The sequence below is a fragment of the Erinaceus europaeus genome, chromosome 13 (genome assembly GCF_950295315.1).
Source record: "Erinaceus europaeus chromosome 13, mEriEur2.1, whole genome shotgun sequence".
Classification (NCBI taxonomy): domain Eukaryota; kingdom Metazoa; phylum Chordata; class Mammalia; order Eulipotyphla; family Erinaceidae; genus Erinaceus; species Erinaceus europaeus.
The window spans coordinates 84,921,890-84,936,621 of record NC_080174.1 but is presented as its reverse complement, the minus strand read 5'-3'; the positions used below and the strand labels follow the sequence as shown (position 1 = coordinate 84,936,621).

The following is a 14,732-nucleotide window of genomic DNA, read 5'->3' as shown; positions in this document are numbered from 1 at the left end:
GCCACAAGAGTTCCTGATTTCTCTCCCACGTCGCTGAGTAAGCAGCAGCCTAGGTTGGCTCCAGTCAAGTTCTCTCCAACCCAGAGAGCACATGCCTGGGAAGAAATACCCTCAGGCTAGCCTGACAGGGCCCAAAGGTAACGAAGACACAGTCTGTGCTGACAAGAGGGTCACAGTCTATTGAGAAAACAGATAAGTCACTAGGGTATGATGATGCCATATATTAAGTGCCACAAGAGATATTTAGATACATACTGGGAGTGTCCATACTGTGAATCCACTCAAGAATCATAAAGATTTTACTGAAAGTTGAGTTTCAAATGATAGGTAAGAGCCTCCAGAAAGACTGTGGAAAGGGACTCTAGAAAGACTGTGGTTATCTTGCTAACCTATACCAGAGCCTAACCTCTCCAGAACCCTACTAAGTAAAGGATAGAAACAGGATGGGAGTATGGATCAACCAGCCAAAGTCCAGCGGAGAAGCCATTACAGAAGCCAGAACTCCTTCCTTCAGCACCCCACGCCAAAAATTTTTGTCCATACTTTCAGGGGGTGGAAATAATAGGGGAAGATGACCAGAGGGCTTTGAACCCCCATTCCAGGTGAAATATTTGTTACTGGGAATCTTTTTTTTTTTTTTAATACCATTACTGAAAGGGAAGAGAATCTGGAAAACACTGGAGGAAATCAGGCAATGTTTCACTTATCTGAAAGGGGAGAGGAGAAAAAAAAAAAAGACATTAGGAACTAGTAATCGATGTAGTAGGAGTGACTTGGAAGGGAAGAGAAGGTAGGGCTGTAGAAGTGAATAAAAACGGGGAGAAAAAAAACATACACACACACATATACAGATTAATAGAAAGATGTAGACAGACAGATAGATAGATAGATAGATAGACAGACAGGCAGATAGACAGATAGACATGCAGACAGATTTAGATATATAGTCATCCTGTATCTGTGACCTTGGGGGAACTAGTGCAGTTTGCACTAGAGGGAGATGTGAACACAGAGATTTGGTGTTGGGAATGGTGTGGGATTATAACCCTATTAGCTTTTAAAATTTTTTTAAAAAAATATTTATTTATTTATTTTCCCTTTTGTTGCCCTTGTTGTTTTATTATTATAGTTATTATTGTTGTTATTAATGTCATCATTGTTGGACAGGATGGAGAGATATGGAGAGAGGAGGGGAAGACAGAGACAAGGAGAGAAAGACAGACACCTGCAGACCTGCTTCACTGCCTGTGAAGTGACTCCCCTGCAAGTGGGGAGCCAGAGGCTCAAACTGGGATCCTTACTCTGGTCCTTGCGCTTTGTGCCACATGCACTTAACCCGCTGTGCTACTGCCTGACTCCCTCAAAAAAAATTTAAAATTATCTTTACTTATTGGATAAAGACAGCTAGAAATCAAGAGGGGAGGGGAAGATAGACTGGGAGAGAGACAGACACCTGTAACCTTGCTTTACCACTCACTAAGCTTTCCCCCTGCAGGTAGGGACTGGGGGCTTGAACCCAGGACCTTGTGCATTTTAATTTGTGTGCTTAACCAGGTGCACTACCACCTGGCCCTATAGTCCTATTACCTTATAATTTTGTAAGTCACTATTAAATAACCAATAAAAATAAAACAAAGGAAAATAAATAAGGCAACTCATTTTGAAAAAAAAAAGCACTCAGAAATATCACCAAAGAAATGAAAAAAATACATACATATATCTACATATATATCATTAGTTTCACTATGGTATAAAAAGTAACCTATATATCTGTTTAAAACTATGTATCCAAAATATACCCAATCTATTCACAGAAGCATAAGCTTCTTTTTATTCAATTTTCACACAAATACAGAAAAATGTATTTATATCAACTTCATTGACACAATGTGTTGATATCAATTTTATTGGCACAAAACTCAATAGTATTTGAGAAGTTCTTCTTTTGGGCTTTTTTATATTTCTCAGTGCATTCAAGAGGGCCTTATTATGTGGTCATCTACACATGTGCCTTGTCCACTAGCTTACTTATGGCAATTGGTAAGTTAACAAAACAATAAAACCCTCACTGATTTTTATTTCTTCACACCATCTAACTCCCATGTCTCAATAAACGGTTATTCAACATAAATGCCACTTTTTCATTAATCTATATTAAAAAGCTAGCTGTAGTTTATTAAGCCAAACTAAAAACTCAAACACCTCAAACGACAAAAGTTACTCACCAAGCAGTGGACAACACAGACATTTTTGGGGTTTTGAAGTAACCAGTTATACATATTCCGACACACAGCAAAGAGGTTGTGCAGACTTGGGGCCTGCCGAACAGGCCAGCTGCATTCTGAAACCTAAGGAAACAGCAAAAGGATATAAATTTCCTTATGAACTTCCTCTCACTTTCCTCCCCTAAGTACATCTCTCTCTCTCTCTCTCTCTCTCTCATTGGGAGTATTTCTTTTTTTTTTTAATATTTATTTATTTATTCCCTTTTGTTGCCCATGTTGCTTTTTTTATTGATGTAGTTATTATTGTTGTTGTTATTGACGTTGTTCATTATTAGATAGAACAGAGAGAAATGGAGAAAGGAGGGGGAGAGAAAGAGAGACACCTGCAGACCTGCTTCACCGCCTGTGAAGCGACTCCCCTGCAGGTGGGGAGCCAGGGGCTCGAACCAGGATCCTTATGCCGGTCCTTGCGCTTTGCGCCACGTGCGCTTAACCTGCTGCGCTACCACCCGACTCCATTGGGAGTATTTCTACATTTTCTTTTAAGATGATCCAGAAAGAGTTGAGTCAAGTATCCAAGCACAGAAAGAGTTGCTTAAGATAATACTTTTTTAAATTGAAAAACACATTTTTTTTCAGTAAAAGTATGAAATACTTCTTGAAATATATTTTAAATTATAATACACCATTTAAACTAGCAATTAGAATTTTTCTTATTCTCTAAGAATATGAAATACCAAATTCAAGTACAAAGTGTTTCAATCTACTTTTAAATGCTTAATTGTAGGATTACATCATAACTTTTCTCTATTCCTAATTTTATCCCAGACATCAAGGTAACATGAAAAGTACTCCACAGGAAGATCCCTAGTTTCTTTACCCTATTCCCACCTCTGGGTGCCTGTTTACTGAACAATTTACTTTATATCATACCACCTTTCAGCCACCAAGTTGCAGATGCTACCATGACACCATCTTGACTTCCCTGGACTGGACAGACAACCTTACCAGTGTGTACTGGAACCTCACCTCCCCAGATCCCTGCCCCACTAGGGAAAGATAGAAACGGGATGGGGGTATGGATCCATCTGCCAATGCCCATGTCCATCGGAGAAGCAATTACAGAAGCCAGACCTTCCACCTTCTGCACCCCATAAAGAATTTTGGTCCAGGGGTGAGGTAGGGCACACCTGGAAGAGCACACATCACAAAGCTCAAGGACCCAAGTTTGAGCCCCCAGTCCTCACCTGGAGGGGAAAAGCTTTTCGAGTGGTGAAGCAGTGCTGCAAGTGTCTCTCTATCTTTATATATATCTTCCTCCACCCTCTCAATTTCTGGCTGTTTCTATCCAATAAATAAAGATAATAAAGTTTAAAAGAATATTCATTAAAAAGAGAAGAATTTTGGTCTATACTCTCAGAGAGGAATAAAGAACAGGGAAACTTCCAATCAAAGGGATGGGACACAGAACTCTGATGTTGGGAACTGTATGGAATTGTATCCTTGTTATCTTACAGTGTTGTTAATCAATATTAAGTCACTAATAATTTATTTTTTTTAAACTACTACAGAATAAGTCAGAAGTACTGATATACAGAGCTGTCTGTCTGTTTCTGTTAAGAAAGGAACCTACAGCTCCAGTGGGATCAGCTTCAGCATTTTCACTGACCTAGAACATGTAGGCATTTAAGACATTATAGAACTCTGATGATGGTCCTGGAATTCTTCTTGACTCTGTACTGAACAACAATTATATCTGAGAGCTATACATTGGATCCCATTTTGCAGATAAGAAAACTCAGTCTCAGAGATGTCTTACCTAGACCAAACTACAATCGAGGTCTTCAAATACAAATCATTGTTTCAGAGTGTAAACAGATTGCGATTATCATTTGGCTCAAAATACTGGGCATGAGACAACTGATTATTTACTAATGTATTTTGTACTAGTAAAAAATAAGGAGTTAGACATAGGCTAATTAGTGGCCTCTTTAAGTCTTTCTTCATAAACTGTAGTACATGCTACTGACCTACCTATTGCGCAGCTCATGATAACCACAGGAAAATTATTTAAAAGACTTATTTCAGGCTCTAACACACACAAAGTGATCGATAAGGCTCCAAAGTCTCAGGTTCAATCCCCCGCACCATCATCAGCCAGAGCTGAGCAGTGCTCTGGTAACAACAACAAAAAAAAAACTTATCAATAAATGTTATATTTAGTTATCTTTATCAGATAGTTGCCAATGTAAAGCCCCAAGGTCAGATAGAGTCATCTATGTAAGGAGAAAAAAATGAATGAAAGCTTGTTCACTGAGGAGTAGGTCAACGCCTTATCAAGAGTCAAGAGAAGTAAATTGTAGGAGGAAAATGAGTCTCAGGTCTGCATTTTCCAAATGTTTTTCAAGATCCAGTGTGAATAACATATAATTAAAGTTAGGAATGACTGGTTAAGAGGCTGTGAAAGAATCCAAGTGATAGTGTCTTAAGGAAGATGAAATGCAATAGTGTATTAAAAATGTCTGTCTTAGGAGTCTGGAGGTAGCACAGTGGGCTAAGCACACGCAGTGCGAAGTGCAAGGACCGGCGTAAGAATCCTGGTTCGAGCCTCCGGCTCCCCATCTGCAAGGGAGTCGCTTCACAGGCGGTGAAGCAGGTCTGCAGGTATCTATCTTTCTCTCCCCATTCTGTCTTCCCCATCTCTCTCCATTTCTTTCTGTCCTACCCAACAATGACGACATCAATAACTACAATAAAAAAAACAACAAGGACAACAAAAAAAGGGAATAAACACTAAAATATCTTTTTAAAAAGTCAGTCTTTCCTCCTTTCTTTTGTTCTTTCTTCTTTCTTTCTTTTTCTTATAGAGACAGAGATAAAGAGAGAGGGAAGGAAAAATCAAGAGAGACGAAGAGAGAGAAATACCTACAGCACTGCTCCACCACTCGTGAAGCTTCTTCCCTTCAGGTAGGGACCGGGGATTTGAACCTGGATCCTTATGCAGGGTAAAGTGTATGCACTAACACACTACTAATAAAAATTTTAGCAAATAATTAGATAAATTTTGTCATCAGAAGATTATAAAACACACATCTGTACAAACTTCTTTCTGTCTACAATGTTTTTCCTTCCCTTGGCTAGTTCCTATTCATCCTTCAAAACCCAAGTTCAAGTGGTCTCTTGTTTCTGAGTTTCTCTTAATATCTATAGACAGAAACAATCAGTCAATTCAACATAAAGCAACATGGCTAAGGGCACAGACTAGGTTTTCCTTATTATTATTATTATTATTATTGTCATCACTATTTTTAACCAGAGCACTACTTAGCTCTGGCTTTTAGTGATGCTGCAAATTGAACTTGGACATTTGGAGCCTTAAGCAGAAAGGTCTTTTTGCATAACCATTATGTTATCTCCCCTGTCACATTCTGGGCTTGTACTATAACTTTACCACTTTCTATCTATCTATCTATCTATCTATCTATCTATCTATCTATCTCTCTATTTTACTACAGCACTACTTAGCTTTGGCTAATGGTGGTGTGGGGACTCAAACCTAGGATTTTGGATGCTCAGGCATGAGAGTCTCTTGCATAACCATTATGCTATCTACCCCCAACCGACTTCACCATTTTCTACCTGATTAATCTTGGGCAAATGACTAACCTCTTCAACCCTCAGTTATTATTTGTTTTTTTGTTTGTTTGTTTGTTTTGTTTTGCCAACAAAATGGATTTATTCCTGAACAACAAGAAGACAATTTGCAAAGTACAATCTCAAGGTGAGACACATGCAGTTTTTTTTTTTTTTTTATATTTATTTATTTATTTATTTATTCCCTTTTGTTGCCCTTGCTGTTTTATTGTTGTAGTTATTATCTATGTCATTGTTGGATAGGACAGAGAGAAATGGAGAGAGGAGGAGAAGACAGAGAGGGGGAAAGAAAGACAGACACCTGCAGACCTGCTTCACCGCCTGTGAAGTGACTCTCCTGCAGGTGGGGAGCCGGGGGGCTCAAACCGGGATCCTTTCACTGATCCTTGCGTTTGGCGCCACCTGCGCTTAACCCGCTGCGCTACCGCCTGACTCCGAGAGACACATGCAGTTTTTAGAATTAAAGCCAGAAATCCTTTAAGACAGGTAGTTCTGTGCAAAGGGGTACATGCTTCTAGCCTCAATTCTGTGTGTTGAGGAAAACCAGTCTTTACAGGATTGTAAATTAACCAGCACAGTGTAAACACAGTGAGTGCCGTGTGAACTGAATTGAACAGTGAATCATTATTGTATTATTGTATTGTCAATAATCAACTGTATTTACTCAGTACATGTAAAGTCACATTAAATGATCAGGAAGGTGTGCAGTGAATAAAGAACTAGACTCTTGGGGGGGTGGTTAGGCAGTAGTGCAGGAGGCTAAGTGCACATGGTGCAAAGCGCAAGGACCAGCATAGGGATCCCAGTTTGAGCCCCCGGTTCCCCACCTGCAGGGGAGTCACTTCACAGGTGATGAAGCAGGTCTGCAGGTGTCTGTCTTTCTCTCCCCTTCTCTGTATTCCCCTCCTCTCTCCATTTCTCTCTGTCCTATCCAACAATGACTACATCAATAATAACTACAACAATAAAACAACAAGGGGAAAAAATAGGGAAAAAAAAAGAATTAGACTCTAAAGCATGAGGTCCTGAGTTCAGTCCCCAGCAGCACATGTACCAAAGTGATGCCTGGCTCTTTCTTTCTCTCCTCCTACCATTCTAATCAATAAATGATCTTAAAAAAAAATGAAGTTACTTTCAAATGAACTTAATGTATTTGTCCCCCCCGCCAACCAGACACTAAACTCCAAGAGAATAAATACGACTCCTTATTATAATCCAGGTCCAGTGTCCGTGTACTAAACACAAAATGGGTGCTCAGTGAGCATTTACTGAGTGTATAAATGAGCAAACTTGTGATGGTGCCGACTCCATTTGGAAGTTTACCTTCTTCTAATATGATCTGTCTTCAGGGGCAGTATCTTGAGGAAAGAGCAGGAAAATGTTTTTATTTTATTTTTTTCACTTACAGCCAAATGAAAGCATACAGAATTTACTTCCCCCAGGCAGTATTTTTAAGCCTTTTAGAAAACGTATGTCACCCAGGCAAACACTAATAGTCAAAATTCGCAGTGCATCTCAGCTTAAAGTTGTCTAAATTGTTCTCAACACAATAGGCTAATAGTTCCAGAATCATTAACTCACTCAAGTAAATAATATTAATTTAAAGCTCTCTGTAATTACATATTTACTGGATATGTAATTATACACGATAAAGCAAACATATCATTAGAATTTTTAAAAGCATGTGCCGCTGACTAAAGGAAAAAAAACAACATTAAAACAGAATCAAAACAATGTTCTAAGGAATTCCATCACAGCAAGCTAATTTTGTAGTTCTCTGGGGCTCACAGCTTCATGACCTAAGCACAGTCCTTAAGCTTGTGACTTCCCTATGTCATCTCCAACTTCCAGGAGCCAACCCCAGAGTCGCTGAGCAATGCCATATGCATTCCCAGACTTCTATGATGCCACCCATAGGGAAAAAAAGCCCAAACAACACCGAAGCTAGACACCATTCCACTTCATCTTTCCTTCTCCTGAAACCTGAAATGAAATGGCTCAAGAATCCAACCTGCTTGAGCCTAAGAGCAAAAGGCTCTTCGAGCCCTCCCCTGGCTCCCCACCTGCGAGGGAGTCGCTTCACAGGTGGTGAAGCAGGTCTGCAGGTGTCTGTCTTTCTCTCCCCCTCTCTGTCTTCCCCTCCTCTCTCCATTCCTCTCTGTCCTATCCAACAAGGAACAGCATCAATAACAACAAAGATAACCACAACAGGGCTACAACAACAAGGGCAACAAAAGGGGAAGAAAAAAAAAATCCACTCTAGGGACAGTGGATTCATGGTGCAGGCACTGAGTCCCAGCAATAACCCTGGAGGCAAAAAATAAATAAGTAAGAGCAAAAGGCACTACATAGACTCAGTCTGGAGAGCCAAATCAGTGCTTTAAGAACCTGACACCATTTTTTGGAAGACAGGGTATCTTTGTCAATCACTTACAGTGGTATTATATAATGACCAGTGTTAGTCCTAACTACCACTTACTGAATGCTTACTGTCAGCCACTGTGTTACATCAGTTCTTACAGAAACCCTATAGAACATTTCCTAGGGAAGTCGGCGGTAGCGCAGCGGATTAAGTGCATGTGGCACAAAGCACAAGGGCTGGAGTAAGGATCCTGGTTCAATCCCCCGGCTCCCCACCTGCAGGGGAGTCGCTTCACAGGCAGTGAAGCAGGTCTGTAGGTGTCTTTCTCTCCCCTTCTCTGTCTTCCCCTCCTCTCTCCATTTCTCTGTCCTATCCAACAACGACGACATCAATAACAACAACAATAATAACTACAACAATGAAAAATGTTCTAGATATTGGCGAGATAGGTTCTCTTCATTGTTATTTGCAATTAATTTAGGATAAAGTGGATTCTCAAATCAGGTGAAATAAATCAGGAGGAACATGGTGATGGGGTGTGGCATGGATGGCGTATTAAAAAAGAGACAATTTGTGTCTCCTCAAGTTGGATCTTGGGTTTTTCAGTCAGCGAAAGATGTCACTGGAGAGGTGGGCAGAGGCTAGATCACAAACAGCTTCAGAAGGCACCGTTTACAGCTTGGAGAGAGAAGAAATCACCCCACTCTTTTCACTATACAAGATCTTCTCAGGCTTCCTGGCCCCTCTCTCACTGCCGTCTGTCTCCACTCAACTTCTCCGTCTTGGTACCAGAAAGATTATTTGAATTTCCTTGGGTTTTATTTCCTTTTATTATTATAATTTTTTAATTATATTTACTTATTGAATAGAGATAGCCAGAAATTGAGAAGACAAGGGGAGAGAGAGAGAGAGAGAGGAAAGAGAGACAGAGAGACACCTGCAACCCTGCTTCACCACTTGCGAAGCTTTCCCCCTACAGGTGGAGAACCTGGGTCCTTGTGCACTGTAACGTGCACTTAATTAGGTATGTCACCACCCAGCCCCCTGGGTTTTGTTTCTTACTAGATATCATGTCTCAGGAACAAGAGCCAAATATCTGGCTTATATCTCTGGGGGTTAACCATCCTTAGTACTCTTCCTTCCTCTGAGTAACATGTGTTCCCCAAGTCAGATTTTGGTTTAGGCGGTAAATAAACAGCTTCCTGCTTTTCAAGGGCAGTGACAACAGTGCAGGGAAGATATTCAATATGTAAATCCTGTGGCATTAGCAAGACTATTAAGAATGGTCATAAAATATGTAGTTACCCTAATCAATGTCGTTTTTCAATATCTTTATAGAGACTGCTTTTCTAGCAAGTGACAGCTTCATATATACAAATGCATCTGTAATGATATCACCTTTATTTACTTTCAAAGGATATGGTTTTTTTTTTTCAGATTGTCATACAGATCTTTTATGATCAAATAAAAATGTCTAGGCAGCATGGTGCAGGAGATGCCACAGTCCTTGAGTTATGAAAATGAGGGCACTGGTGGGAGTCTCCAAACAAGAAAAAAAAAAATCAATTCTGAAGATTTGCATCTGAGTCAGAAACAAAATACCTACCCACATCTTTTGTTTGGCGTTAATTTACATATTCGGATTTAGGTAATAGAGGAGAAATGAGTTAGAAAGGCAATTAACTACAGAGAATTTTAAAGACTGGTATTTAAAAACCTTCACTATAGAATGGGGGATTGGACCAAAATGCTTCATGAAGGGAAGAGCTGGGGGGGAGATATTAACAGTATTTCTCAAAAGAAGGAGTACTCGGGAAACAGCAGAAATAGTACCTGATTGGCAGTGCAGATTCTAGTCACATCTCTATTGAATCAGAAACGCTGGAGGGGGGCAGGTGATGGCGTACCGTACCATGCACAAGGACCGCAGGAGGAAAGCTTCGAAGCAGTGAAGTAGTGCTTAAGATATCTCTCTCTCTTTCAATTTCTCAATTTCTCTCTAGTCTATCAAGTAAAGTATATATATATGTGATGTCAGAAGTGCTGGCTGGTGTTTTTCACAAGCCCTCCAGGTGACTCGAAAGGACATTAAAGTTTGTGAACTAAGTCACTTCTTGATCATTCTAGAAACATTCTGAGAAAAGAGATTCCTTTATAAAATTCTCCTTTATCTGCAGCAAAAGGTGATTTGCCGTAGACCACAGAGCTAGTACGTGGGCTGAAGCTTGTTCTTAGTCATTACCCCTGGGTCACTTGGAATAGCAGGCTATGCTCTATCCTTTTAAGATTGTCCTTAAAAAAAAAAAAAGCCTTCTTTCAAACGAGACAGTGAAATAGCCCTGGGTTCAGACTAGCCCTAAAAATGACCAGATCTTGGTCTAGGCCCAATAGTGAGTTCCTTGTAACACAACAGCTAGTCATCATTATACCCGTCTGAATTCAAGCTTTACCTTTAAGGAATCCAATGTGTGGAACCTTTTTTTCCTACATTAATAGACATGGATCTGGGTTCAAGTCCCCACTCCCCACCTGCAAGGGGTCCATTTCATGAATGGTGAAGTAGGTCCACAGGTGTCTTTCTCTACCTCTCTTTATCCTCTCTCCCCTCTCAATTTCTCTCTGTCCCAGCAAATAAAAGTAGAAAAAAAAAAATGGTCACCAGGAGCTGGCTCCAAGCCCCAGTGGTAACCCTCATGGCAAAAAAAAAAAAAAAGCAAGGATGGACAGGAGGAAAGACACCACAGAAAGACTTCTGACCAGGTCCAGAAATCAATGGACTTGAATTGACATGAGTTTTAAAGCTAAGTCAGTTTTTCAGGCTGGGAGTATGGATTGATCTGACAATGCTCATGTCCAGCAGAGAAGCAATTACGGACGCCAGACCTTCCACCTTCTGCACCTCATAATGATATTGGATCGATGCTCCCAGAGAGATAAAGAATAAGAAAGCTTTCAAGAGAGGGAATGGTAAAGGGACCAGAAAGCTGGATCAGGGAAGAGAGTAGCTCCCAAATATGGGAAAGATGTATAAATATTATTGACTGTAAACCCCACTGATTTGATCTGATCTGGGGCCCATATTCAGCTTGGTAGCCTGTGTGACCTCTGCATCCCTGTAGATCTGAGCTCACTTTCTGTGGTCATGAGTAGGAACATTCCAAGCTGCCCCAATATCAGGACCCATCTTCCTCAGGTGTAGCATAGAGTATGTTGCCCACCCTCCCTTTCGGAGGACTGAACGTTCTCTAGTGTTGTTGATCCGAGTTGAGGGCAAGGTCCTATGTGGGCCCACAAAAGGGTCTATTGTGTTGTTCCTGATAGAGATGACCAGCAACAATGAACAGAGGGATTTATTCAAGATCTAGGCCCACCATGTCTGTCTGGGAATCTCAGGACTCCCCAACTCAGGCCCCAACTGATGGGGTGGCCTGATAGTGACTAAAGAGACATCATCTCCCCAGACAATAACTTGGATCCACCTACATATCAGATGTCAGGCTCAGGAAAAAAAATAACTAGTATAGTCATGGGCTCTCTGGAATATAACTAAAATAGGACTACTAACTATCTACAAAACAGAGACCCCTCCCCCCACCTCTTCATCTGAACTATTCCAGCCTTTAAATTATGGTTAGTCAGCAATTTGTTTGGCTCTATATGTTAACTCTTTCTTTAGCCACCAAGTTCCATGATGCCAACCAAACTTCCCTGGTCAGACAGCCCCACCAATGTATTCTGGAGTCCCACTTCCCCAGAGCCCCACCCCACTAGGGAAAGAGAGAGACAGGCTGGGAGTATGGATCAACCTGCCAACGCCCATGTTCAGTGGAGAAGCAATTACAGAAGCCAGACCTTCCACTTTCTGCATCCCACAATGCCCCTGGGTCCATACTCCCAAATGGTATAAAGAATAGGAGAGCTATCAAGGGAGTTGAAGGGATACAGAGTTCTGGTGGTGGGAGTTGTGTGGAGTTGTAACCCTCTTATCCTATGGTTTTTTGTCAGTGTCTCCTTTTCATAAATAAAAAATTTAAAAAAAGGAGAGAGGGGATGGGATATGGAACTCTGGTGGTGGGAACTGTGTGAAATCATATCCCTCTTATCCAATGGATTTGTTGATCTTTATTAAATAAATAAACTAAGGAAGTTTTTAAAGCTCCTCAACTACTTATGAATTTTAGGAATATTCTGTTATTGAACTACCTAAAGTTCCTTAACAGGATAGTTTATATTTTCAAGTAATACTGACAGCTCAAGGCAATGGCTAAGGTAATGTGTGGTCTCAGAAAAACTTCCTTTCCTCACTGGGCCTCAGTTCCTCCACCTACCTCAGAGGACTGTTTAGAGAACTAAGTGATGGAGTGCATGCAAAGTTCTCAAAACAGTGTTCATGCATCTGAGAACACTGGTCTCTGATCTCATTATGAGTATTCATAGTACCCAACCTACAGTAGGAACTCTTTATATACCAGCCTTTGTTTATGAAAGAAGCATCTCCCAAAAGGTCAGGAAACTATTTCCATTAATATGGGTGTATCTATATTGTCTTGCCACACTGTTTCATTTTTTTAAATTTTTATTTATAAAAAGGAAACACTGACAAAAACCACAGGATAAGAGAGGTACAACTCCACACAATTCCCACCACCAGATAGATCTCTGTATCCCATCCCCTCCCCTGATAGCTTTACTATTCTTTATCCCTCTGGGAGTATGGACCCAGGGTCATTGTGGGATGCAGAAGGTGGAAGGTCTGGCCTCTGTAATTGCTTCTCCACTGAACATGGGCGTTGGCAGGTTGATCCATACTCCCAGCCTGTCTCTCTCTTTCCCTGGTGTGGCAGGGCTCTGGGGAAGTGGGGCTCCAGGACACATTGGTGGGGTTGTCTGCCCAGGGAGGTCTGGTTGGCATCTTGGTAGCATCTGGAACCTGGTGGCTGAAAGAAGAGTTAACATATAAAGCCAAACATATTGCTGACTAATCATTAACCTAAAGGCTGGAATAGTTCAGGTGAAGATTTGGGGGTTTCTGTTTTGTAGATAGTAGGCCTATTTTTGTTGTATTCCAAAGGGCCCATGACTATACTAGTGTTTTGGGGTTTTTTGTTTGTTTGTTGTTTTTGTTTTTGTTTTTCTGAGCCGACATCTGATATGCAGGTGGATCCAAATTATTATCTGTGGAGATGATGTCATGGCTGGTAAAAGGACCAGAAAGCTAGAACAGGGAAGAGAGTGGCTTCCAAATATGAGAAAGGTGTATAAATATTGTTGACTGTAAATCCTATTGATCTGATCTGATCTGATCTGATCTAGGGCCCATATTCAGCTTAGGAGCTTATGTGACCTCTGCATCCCTATAGATCTGAGCTCACATTTTGTGGTCATGAGTAGGAAGGTTCTAAGCTGCCCCAATATCAGAACCTATGTCCCCTAAGTGGAAGATAGAGTATGTTGTCCAGCCTCCCTTCAGAGGATGGAACATTCTCTACCATTGTTGATCCGAGTTGAGGGCAAGGTCCTATGGGGGCCCATGAATGGGTCTATTGTGTTGTTCCTGATAGAGAGTAACAATGGAGAGAGGGATTTATTCAAGGTCTAGGCCCACCATGTTTGTCTGGGAATCTCAGGACTCCCCAACTCGGGCCCCTGCTAATGAGGTGGCCTGATAGTGACTAAACAGTCATCATTAAAGTATGCCAGTCTCTTGCCCTTATTCAGCTTTTGCAGTCCTTGCTTTGATAAGGTTAGCTTTGGAGTGACGGAGGGAAGTGTTATAGGACATAGGTGAGGAGGGTATCTAAGTCTAAGTAGACACTATTTCATTGTGAACTTTATGGTGTCTCTTTAGGTCTTTCTACTTGCTTGTCAATAGTCTGGAGTGAGTCAGTATATACACTGCCTCATTTTAATGGTCAAAGTAGAAATAGGGAATTTCGAAAGGTATACTTGAGTGTTATGGTATAAATCTGATGGTCACACAGCATGCAGCTCACACTCTAATTTAAGCCTCAGAACAATGTGCCCTAACCACTAAACACCTGGCCACCAACTGATCTGAGATCACAAGTTAGATGGTATTTCATAAGCAGATAAACTCTCCTATAAATATCTTAATGCACATAGCAGTCTAATAAATATTTTATAGATCAAAATGTCCAGAGAACAAACTTTTACATATTCAAATGCCTCAGAACAAAGGCTCTGAGAATAGCTTTTAAGGAGAAGAAGATGACATTCTGTTTTTTGACAGCATTGGTGCCAGAGTCAGAATTCCTTACCCTACTGTGAAACTTGGCAGTCCGATAAGATTTGGGTGACAAATTGTACACCGTATAGTGGTCAAGATGTCTGGAATCCAAAAAGCTTCGAATGTCATCCACCTGGTTCCTGAATCCTATGTCAACATTGTCCATAGGAAAGGACATCACTAAAGACGAGAAAGGAAACAGGTTAAGTTGATTTTCTGTCACGATGGGCAACAATTGAAAGCG

The 14,732-nt window shown here is 40.8% G+C and overlaps 1 protein-coding gene across 10 annotated transcripts in view; it reads right to left on the bottom strand.

Moving 5' to 3' along the window:
* The window catches only part of DNAJC6 (DnaJ heat shock protein family (Hsp40) member C6), a 214,234-nt gene that overhangs the window by 55,817 nt on the left and 143,685 nt on the right, over nucleotides 1-14,732 (bottom strand). For all 10 annotated transcript variants that reach the window (XM_060206346.1, XM_060206340.1, XM_060206342.1 and 7 more), the window contains 2 exons: nucleotides 14,520-14,668; nucleotides 2,226-2,348 (listed from right to left, as the gene is read on the bottom strand). In XM_060206346.1, the coding sequence (XP_060062329.1) occupies nucleotides 2,226-2,348; nucleotides 14,520-14,668 (272 nt within the window). The remainder of the gene's footprint in view (nucleotides 1-2,225; nucleotides 2,349-14,519; nucleotides 14,669-14,732) is intronic.